The sequence below is a fragment of the Gobio gobio genome (assembly GCF_949357685.1).
Source record: "Gobio gobio genome assembly, chromosome: 10".
NCBI lineage: Eukaryota > Metazoa > Chordata > Actinopteri > Cypriniformes > Gobionidae > Gobio > Gobio gobio.
The window spans coordinates 11,554,537-11,565,419 of NC_137116.1; the positions used below are offsets into that span (position 1 = coordinate 11,554,537).

The following is a 10,883-nucleotide window of genomic DNA, read 5'->3' on the forward strand; positions in this document are numbered from 1 at the left end:
TATCAGACGAATGTCATCTAGTATTCCCAGCGCCATAACTTCCGGCGAATAAGGTCAAAATACTGGAGTGATCAAAGATATATATACGTAGATGCCTCATTTCACCGATCCGCGCAGGCACTAATGAGGAATCTATGTACATATCTATGATCGCAGCTTTATTTTGACCTTATTTGCCGGAAGTGATGGTGCGGGGACGGAGAGCCATAGAAAAAAATGAAATACATTTTTAAATATGGATATTTTTCTTACACAAACGCATCGATTCGCTTCAAAAGGCCTTTATTAACACCCCGGAGCCGCGTGGAGCAGTTATTTGACGGACAGATGCATTTTTTATGGACTTCAAAAACACTATTATTGCTATTATAAAGCTTGGATTAGCCAGAACATTTTTAATATAACTCAGATTTTATTCGTCTGAAAGAAGAATGTCATATACACCTCGGATGACTTGAGGGTGAGTAAATCATGGGCTAATTTTCATGTTTGGGTGAACTATCCCTTTAATACAGTAGCTCATCCATGAATATGATTTCTGCCCGAGTCCCATCGGATTCTTTTCCACCGGCTGTAGATGTAGAACTCCCATGATTGCGCAAAATCAAGGCGTCATCAAGCTACACCTTTGTTTTGTATAAGCGACGAAAAATTGTGCCTTTAACAAGTATTGATACAAAAAATTCATGGATTATTGCGAATTGTGAAGACACAAAAACAATAAATGAATGGTGAAGAGTTTGGATTCTTACCATAAGGGGTTCCTGCTCCGAACTCTTTCGCTGCCTCCAGCATGAACTGGCCTAATATTTCTCCATTAGTGGCCCGCGGTGGAACCTTCCGGTCAAGCTTTTCATACAGGTACTCTTCGATGCGAGAACCTGCCGCACAAACAGACAAATAATCAGTCAGGGCTCCAGACCAAATGGTCACATTTTGATTGATGGATGGATGGATGGATGGATGGATGGATGGATGGATGGATGGATGGATGGATGGATGGATGGATGGATGGATGGATGGATGGAATGTGTGTTCAACACAACAAAGAAACTCATACAGGTTTGTAACAATTTGAGGGCGATTACATGATGACAGTATTTTCATTTTTGGGTGACCGGTCCCTTTAACTGAAGCAGGACCCTTCCAGCAGGTAGGTGTGTGTAGGTAGGTGTGTGTGTGTGTGTGTGTGTGTGTGTGTGTGTGTGTGTGTGTGTGTGTGTGTGTGTGTGTGTGTGTGTGTGTGTGTGTGTGTGTGTGTGTGTGTGTGTGTGTGTGTGTGTGTGTGTGTGTGTGTGTGTCTTACCAGGGTTCGGCTGCAGCAGAACTTCAGTCTGTCTGTAGATTTTCTCGGTCCAGTTTCTGGTGCAGTCGGCTCTGGTCAGCAGACTCTCAAAGTGAGTGTCCAGCTCGGTCTTCTCAGCCTGTCCCAGTTTCTCCTCTGTAAACTGGAGCAAAAGTAATGAGAATCTACATTATCCCTGAGAGGAAACGCATCAAAATAATAACAAACAGCCTGAAATGTGTAAATAAGCCACATATCACTGTGTAACTGTTGTTGATAACTGATGTTTGTTTTTATATACACTGGATGGAGTTGTGATGATATCAGTGAAACGGTTTCTTGTTTTGGTGTAAACGCAGAGTCACGCGCTACACATTAACTGTCACCGACACTCTGACCGTTGCGTTTAAACTCGCATATTTATCCATAAAGGGGCCTTCTTACCTGAACAGCCCGAGAGAAGAATATCCCAGCATCTGAAGCGAGTTTCCTCACGTTGAAATCCATGTTGTAAACGGAGAAAGAGGCGGAATCCCCGCGGCATCAAGCGCTCCTCAGAGGCCAGTGTGTGTGTGTGTGTGTGTGTGTGTACTTGTCTTTTTCCGACCGTTTCTGTTTATTCCTCTAGGGGGCGCTGAGCGGCTAACAGATCAGTAACAGTCAAATCTTAGTTCGGTTTTATTTTTTCCTGTTGGAAACATTTGCTCATGGAAGAGCATAATTGTTAGAATCCGTACATTCTAATGATTCATCGCCGATTTACTAAAAATAATAATAATAAAATAAATCCATCAGATTAAATGACAATTTCGCTGACTCGCACTGTGATTGGTCCATTCTAGCAGGGCTGAGAAGAGTAACAGGTATCACGTGATGTGACGCAGTCTATATTTCGTGTTTTTTCCGTATTTCCGTATGTCGTTTTAGCACATATCCCGATAATAACTTAGTCCTGAATATTGACATAGACACTGAGAACTAAATAATAAAATAGTAATTAAAATAATTATTACGTACCAATTACTTTCATGCAAATGCGCTCATCAGTTTACAGCTCCGCCTGATTTAAAGGGCAATAGCACCGAGTGCACGCATGAACCTGTGATTGATGTGGGTAGTAATTTGAGAAATTAAATATAATTTTTGTTTCATGTGTTATAATAATTTGATGCACCCCTAAAAATTAGTGTAGCCTAAACACATATGAAATACACTATACTGCCAACATTTTTGGGATATCTGCCTTTACATGCACACGAACTTTAATGACATCCCATTCTTAATCCGTAGGGTTTACAGTTTTTCTCAGTCGCTTTGGTACATTTCTCGAATCATCCTCGACATTTGCAAAACAGTAAAGACCATTTCTCAAACCAATTCGTACAAACAGCAAAACACCATGGATTACCTGCAAAAGCCAGTCTCTTGCTCAAAATCCTTAGTTCATCTCTCAAAAGTAAATATCTGTGTCAATGAACATGTCAGTGCCATCAGAATGACAAGTCCTTGTGTCATTGTGTATGGATAAGACAGTCAAAGTGCTTAGTCATATTGTCAATATAACTGTACTCTGGAGGGATGTTCTGATGAAAATATGGCTAAAATTTTGATGACAATTATTGTAAATTGTTGGTTACACCTTAGTGTATGTGTGAGTTTGATTGTAAGAGACTGGACAAGATTCACATTTACGCTTTTACTGTTTGTACTGTAATTTGTTGACAGACCGTGTCATTGCGATACAGAGAGAAAAAGACAGCACTGCATAGCACAAAGGGAAAAAAAACTGAAAAACAAAAGTAGAAATGTGAACGTCTAATGGAAATGTATAGAAATATGCTTGACATATTATGACAACTTGTTCTACCATTTTGCATGTAAAGACTTCTGCTATGAACTAATGGCTAAATGTTGTGGGGGGTGAGACAATTAAACGCACCTGTACCAGCTAATCAAGGTCTTATTAGACATACTAGAAACTTCCAGGTAGGTGTGTTAAGGCAAGTTGGAGCTAAACTCTGCAGGACAGTGGCCCTACAGGACCGACTTTGGACACCCCTGTTCTAGAAGCACATTTGTGAGGTCAGGCACTGATGTTGGACGAGACTCTAACTCATTCCAAACTCATCTCATGTTCTATCGGGTTGAGGTCAGGACTCTGTGCAGGCCAGTCAAGTTCCTCCACACCAAACTCGCTCATCATGTCTTTATGGACCGATGCTTTGTGCACTGGTCAGTCATGCTGGGACAGGAAGGGGCCGTCCCCAAACTGTTCCCACAAAGTTGGGAGCATGAAATTGTCCAAAATGTCTTGGTATGCTGAAGCATTAAGAGTTCCTTTCACTGGAACTAAGGGGCCAAGCCCAACCCCTGAAAAACAACCCCACACCGTAATCCACCCTCCACCAAACTTTACACTTGGCACAATGTAGTCAGGTAAGTCCCGTTCTCCTGGCCACCGCCAAACCCAGACTCGTCCATGGGATTGCCAGACAGAGAAGCGTGATTGGTCACTCCAGAGAACACGTCTCACTGCTCTAGAGTCCAGTGGCGGCGTGCTTTACCCCACTGCATCCCACACTCTGCATTGCACTTGGTGATGTAAGGCTTGGATGAGCTGCTCGGCCATGGAAACCCATTCCATGAAGCTCTACACACTGTTCTTGAGCTCATCTGAAGGCCACAGAAGTTTGGAGGTCTGGAGCTATTGACTCTACAGGCAGATAGATAGATAGATAGATAGATAGATAGATAGATAGATAGATAGATAGATAGATAGATAGATAGATAGATAGATAGATAGATAGATAGATAGATAGATAGATAGATAGATAGATAGATAGATAGATAGATAGATAGATAGATAGATAGACGGACGGACGGACGGACGGACGGACGGACGGACGGACGGACGGACGGACGGACGGACGGACGGACGGACGGACGGACGGACGGACGGACGGACAGACAGACAGATAGATAGATAGACAGACATAAAGACAGATAGATAGATAGATAGATAGATAGATAGATAGATAGATAGATAGATAGATAGATAGATAGACAGACAGATAGACAGACAGACAGACAGACAGACAGACAGACAGACAGACAGACAGAAAGACAGACAGACAGACAGACAGACAGACAGACAGACAGACAGACAGACAGACAGACAGACAGACAGACAGACAGACAGACAGACAGACAGACAGACAGACAGATAGATAGATAGATAGATAGATAGATAGATAGATAGATAGATAGATAGATAGATAGATAGATAGATAGATAGATAGATAGATAGATAGATAGATAGATAGATAGATAGATAGATAGATAGATAGATAGATAGATAGATAGATAGATAGATAGATAGATAGATAGATAGATAGATGATGAGCTGTTGTGTAGTTGGCGTGAGCTCTGCTGGAATCTCACACACTGGTGTTCATTCTCTTCACTGGTGTGTTAGTGGTCAGTGCTGTGGTGAGTTAGTGTCCGCTATGGTTCCCTCGGCTCTGACTCTGCTTTATCTCTCTTTTGGCCTCATCTCAGCGGATCCTCCACACAGCGGCTGTATTAAAGTGAACCAGTGTAAATGTCTGATGCGGGACGGATCCGGGCTCATCAATCTGGGCTCAGTGGCGGATGAGGACGGGTTCTTACAGCGGCTGAAGCCCCTGCCGTCAGCGCCGCAGGACACGGACCAGCTGCTGTCCTTCAGCCCCTGTGTGTCCTTCTCACAGCCCGAGCGCTTCAGCACCAGCGACTGCACAGATGTGGCCGCCTGTGTCATTAGAAGGTCAGGTCAGCACCTGTGCTTAGTAGGAACACAAAAACAGCTAAGATGCATGGATACAAGCAGTGTTGGGGAAAGTTACTTTGAAAAGTAATGCATTACAATATTGCGTTACTCCCTTACTTTACTCCCTTAATTGAGTTACTTAGTTACTTTTTAAGAAAAGTAATGTGTTACGTTACTTTTGTGTTACTTTTTCTCACCTGGGCTGGGCTTGATTTTTTTTTGTTTTTTAATAGCAAAAAAACTTCTATTTTTGTGCAAATGTAAAGACCTCTTCATACCAAAATTTAAATAATAAGCCTATATATAATAAAAAGTTTTGCTCATGGTTTAACTGAATCATCGAAGGTCAGCAGCAAGAAATTAGTCAATTAAATGCATAACAATAGTTGTTTTATTTAACATTTAATTATTGGATGTTTGCGTAGTACTCTGATTCTGCATATGACTGATTTTATTGATTTTGAGGAGAACTGAATCTTTATTGTGCAAGTGAAGTGAATAAATGCTCACATTTAGTCTAGAACTACAATAACCATCATGTTTACACACAACGCCTCTGCAATTACTCTCGATTTCTCTCCACATGGGGACAGGAGAGCTGTCAGTCAAATAAATGTGAAAAAGTAACTCAGATATGTTGTTGTAAATTTGAAAAGTAATGCATTACTTTACTAGTTACTTGAAAGAGTAATCTGATTAGTAACTCAAGTTACTTGTAATGCGTTACCCCCAACACTGTATACAAGCTCAGAATATCTCATTGTGAACTCATTGTCCGTCTTATCTGTAGACGTTGAGATGTTGAAACTCTGTTTTTAGGATTCATCAGGACAACAGCTTCATCACTCAATACTTGAACTACGGCAGACACGAGGGCAATACATTCAGCTATAACCACTCACAGAAGACACTCTCTGTGTCTTATTACAGTAAACGATCTATCTATCTATCTATCTATCTATCTATCTATCTATCTATCTATCTATCTATCTATCTATCTATCTATCTATCTATCTATCTATCTGTCGGTCTGTCTGTCTATCTATCTGTCTGTCTGTCTGTCTGTCTATCTATCTATCTGTCTGTCTGTCTGTCTGTCTGTCTGTCTGTCTATCTGTATGTCTATCTGTCTGTCGATTGGTCTGTCTGTCTGTCTATCTATCTATCAGTCTATCTATCTATCTATCTGTCTGTCTATCTATCTGTCTGTCTATCTATCTATCTATCTGTCTGTCTATCTATCTATCTATCTGTCTGTCTATCTATCTATCAGTCTATCTATCTATCTATCTGTCTGTCTATCTATCTATCAGTCTATCTATCTATCTATCTGTCTGTCTATCTATCTGTCTGTCTATCTATCTATCTATCTATCTATCTATCTATCTATCTATCTATCTATCTATCTATCTATCTATCTATCTATCTATCTATCTATCTATCTATCTATCTATCTATCTGTCAGTCTATCTGTCAATCTATCTGTCAGTCAATCTGTCTATCTATCTATCGATCTGTCTGTCTGTCTGTCTGTCTGTCTGTCTGTCTGTCTGTCTATCTATCTGTCTTTATAGACCATGAAACATTAAAATAAACATTTTTATTTTAAGATCATTTTGTTGAATATTTGGTGAAATATTGTGTCTTTTTGTTCATGTCTGTAGTCATGAGCACTTCTGAATGCTAGGCTGCTCCTAAACCTCAACAAAACATTTGTTGTTGTTTTTACAGATATTGTATATGCATTTAAAATTACAGCATTTCTCCAACTGGGAAATGGAGCAAATATATAATTGTTTTTGTCCAATATGATACTCTCTCATAAAGTGAATCATGTGTCATGGCTGTAAAAACAAAAGGCATAATAATGAGAACAATATATAATTGTTAGCACACAGTAAAGAAAACTGCACACGATTTCACAAGATCTTTGAGTGGCACTTCATCCTCCTTCATAATTCAGAGCAATATAGATAAATGTTTCATGCTGTGTGTCAGTCATAAATTCAGCTGTTGATTGTCTCTCATCAGTGTTTCCTGACAGCGAGCCTCAGACTGTGGTTCATTACCGATGCAGCCCGAATCACTCCGTCACGTGCAGCCAGAGCTTCAGCGCGCGCGCGCCCCTGCAGGTGTGGGTGGAGAGTCCGTGCGCGTGCCCGAACGCCTGCGCGCCGGTGGACGTGGGTCCCGGGACCGTCCTGCTCATCATCCTCTGCCTCAGGGCCGGCCCTGACCAATTTGCTGCCCTAGGCAAGATTTTACTTGGTGCCCCTTGTATCAAGGTTTAGCATTACACGTTATCAGTCTAAGTTGTGGAAACACTCGCACTGTTTTATTTTTGTAATGCATTGATGTTTTATTTTTATTGTTGTTGTTTTATATGATGTCCAGTCCATTCTACCCCATCATTATGTTCATGATATTATTATTGTTTTTTATTTTTTAAAGGCTGATGATAGTAAAACTGTACAAATATTACACCTATGCCACATTACAGCCTAAACACAAAGAGCAAGAGTAATTGCATCTAACATTCATGCACAAACTATTCATTGAGATCTAGCAAAAGTGTTTGTTTTCCAGTGGATGGCAGCAATCTTCCACTAAACTATGAGCATTCATGTTTTCACCAGGAATTCAACTGAGAAATTTTGATATTTAATGTGAATTTTACATAAAATGTTGCCATTTTAAATAAACCTGTATATAAATATCATTACTAATTTCGGCAAATACATTTTATAATTGCTATACACCCCCTTAAAACTGCACAACTGCAGAGTAAAAACATTAGGCTATTAAAAAAGTGATATTACATGCGTTTAATATTTTTATATTATTTATTTTTTACAAAATCATACTGGCTGTGGCCTCTGGAGAACCCAGAACAGCTGCTTGCATAAAGTTTAAGGTAAAAATATCTGGAATTAATTAGCAAACATTAGTATTTTCCTACTACGCAATTAAATAAACTGTTAATTAATTTGCCTACATCACTTTACTTCTGTCTTTACACAGCAAAAAAATGCTCTTCTTATTTAGAATCTTTTTCTTGTTTCCAGTCCAAATATCTAAAAATTCTTAAATCAAGGTGCATTTAGATGAGTAAAATGACATAGCCTACTTCATTTTGATTTTATTTTCAAGTAAACAAGAAAAATGTTGCTTAAAACAAGCAAAATTATCTGCCAATGGGGTGAGAAAAAAAAAAAAGATTATTTTTCCAGATAATTTTGCTTGTTTTAAGCAAAAACTCACTTCATTTTGATTTATTTTCAAGAAAACAAGAAAACTATCTTCTGTCATTTAACTTATCTAGTAAATGCACCTTCAACCTTGATTTAGGAATTTTAGATATTTAGACTAGAAACAAGACACAAATACTACGTAAGAAGAGCAGTGTATCCCTTATCTTCCCTGCATCAGAGGGCTTCTGTCTTTTTTTTAAGACACTTCAATTCGGCCATCCGTCATAAATAATCAGGCAACTTACACCGTGTCAACACCTGGAGCGAGCGGCCAAGCACCCTAAAAAATGAAAGCAATCCTGTCTGCGTTGGATGCGGCGAGAGGCGACGCGACACAACAAATTCCCCTAAAGCCGCCTTTCCACTGCACACGACATTCGGACACGACTGTCGGAATCTGCCCCCTAGTGGCAGTCGCACGTAAATTTCACTTTGATCGTACACGGCAACATGGGAGAGAAGCTTATCCTCGCGGTCTCAGAAAACCCCATTCTATATGATACTTCTCTAGAATCATACAGAGACTTTAATAGGAAAAATGAGGCTTGGAAGAAAGTTAGTGAGGTTGTCGGGTTGACAGGTGTGTTTTGTTTGCCAAATTTGCTGAATGTATTCAAATCCTTGTCATGCCTTAATTAGCCTTAATAGGTAACGTTAGCCTATATATAGGACAAATGACCGCCAAAAATTTTAGTGAAAATAAAGACATTAAAAATAAATATAATTCAATTACTAATGTAATATTAATCTATTATGCATTTTTTTGTAATGTTTTAAAACAAAATAAAATGTGATAAGCAAAAAGATTAATAATTCTCAACTTGCGCACACTGATTTGATTGGACAACTTTGGAATACATCACATCCGGTCGGCGTGTCGCATACGGTGTAGTCGTTCAAGTTCAAATATTTGAACGCATCCGCAGCTCAAATCGGATCCGAAAATTCCGCATTCGCAGATGGTCGGCACCCCACGCAACCCCTGTACGACTCTCCATTGGAAATGAATGACTTCCGGTACGACGGCTGTCGTTTGTCGTGTGCAGTGGAAAGGCGGCTTAACGATAAACTGATCGCGCGTTGTATTTCTGACGCACTTCAAGTAGATCGGCGGGGGAGATTGATGAGGCGGACCGGAAAGAGGCGGGGGACTTAGTTACGTTTTTTTGCGCTTTATTTGGTAATATTTCAAATTAATATTAATAAAATAGTATCAGTAATACATTTTGGCGCCCCTATGGATGAGTGGCGCCCCTAGCATTTGCCTATTCCGCCTATGCCACGGGCCGGCCCTGCTCTGCCTCAGTGCGACGGCTTACTTCATTATAGGTCATTCTGCATCTCTCGCTGATAAACTTGTGTTAAAGTCCAGTAGACAAGTCCAAACTGATTATACCGAACGGTTGTGGAAGAAGCCACGGGATAGAAAAATAAAATACATTATAACTTGCAATTGCGAATTTAAATCTCTCAATTCGGACGTTTTTTCTTAGAATTGGGAATTATTCTGACATCTCGCAATAAATAAATAAATAAATAAATAAAGGTATAATTGCCAACTAAACTTCTTATCTCACAATTCTGACTTTTCTCATAATAGCACGTTTTGAGTTTGATTGACAGGCGATCTGACCAATCATAATATGCCATCCGCCGAATCCGCGATTTTGTCCGTCAAAGCAGTCGAGAGTTCATCGTAGACGTCGATGGACTTGAACTTGAAAAACGGTGTGTAATGACATCTTTCCGCGGTTGAAACAAAATTCCTTCTGATGTTCATTCATGTTTATTTGATGCTATGAATTAACTAGAAGGAAGAGATGATCGGCTCACGAGCCGCTTGAACTGAGGCGCTACAGCGATCTGTCACGAGCCGTGAACGGTATTTATTGTTTAAGTAAAAAAATTTAAAATACAAAATTTGAAAGGTGAGACTTTGTTTTATATCAAAAGTTACCTGTTCTGTCTTGTCTGTCGACGTGTTGTCATGAAGCTTCGGAACCTTTACGAATCTTTTGTTTCGAATCAGTCCAACGTCACGTGATTTCAATAAACGATGCTTCTTTGCTGTTTCGAAACGTGGTTCACCGCTGACGAATTATTGAACAAGTTTCTATCTTTTCCTGATCTTTGATGAATTTTACACATTTGAAGACATTTTAATGAGGGATTTGTATAATTAAAAGGGATAATAGTAGTTAATAGTCTCCGTTTAGCCATAGAACAAACGAAATAATACTATACAGACACTTAATATTTAGTTGGGATTATGATTAGTTAATTTGAGATTATACTTTCGATAAAACATTTGCAGTTTTTATGCATGTTTGGCATTAGCTTTTGTTGCATTTACACTGTTCTGACCAGCAGGGGTCACCAGCGGGTGGTGTTTCGAACGCTTCGACACAATGAATCATTTTGCGAACCAATTGATTCGAATCTTTGAAAAGCTTCGTTTCTCCCATCTCGGTCGTAGCAACCGTAGCTAAAGGAGGCTGGTCTTTGCAAACGGTCAAATACGAGTCAGAAATCAGTTTAT

General features: G+C 39.6%; 1 protein-coding gene across 3 annotated transcripts in view; it reads right to left on the reverse strand.

Moving 5' to 3' along the window:
- The window catches only part of sh3glb2a (SH3-domain GRB2-like endophilin B2a), a 28,277-nt gene extending 26,374 nt beyond the window's left edge, over positions 1-1,903 (reverse strand). For 2 of the 3 annotated variants that reach the window (XM_079826252.1, XM_079826254.1), the window contains exons 1-3: positions 1,730-1,897; positions 1,307-1,448; positions 753-881 (exon numbers count right to left, since the gene is read on the reverse strand). In XM_079826252.1, coding sequence (XP_079682378.1) covers positions 753-881; positions 1,307-1,448; positions 1,730-1,792 — 334 coding nt within the window. In that variant the 5' untranslated portion in view covers positions 1,793-1,897. Of the gene's footprint in view, positions 1-752; positions 882-1,306; positions 1,449-1,729 lie in introns of all 3 variants that reach the window. The other variant, XM_079826253.1, reaches the window with a different exon arrangement.
- Between the last annotated feature and the right edge of the window lie 8,980 nt (positions 1,904-10,883).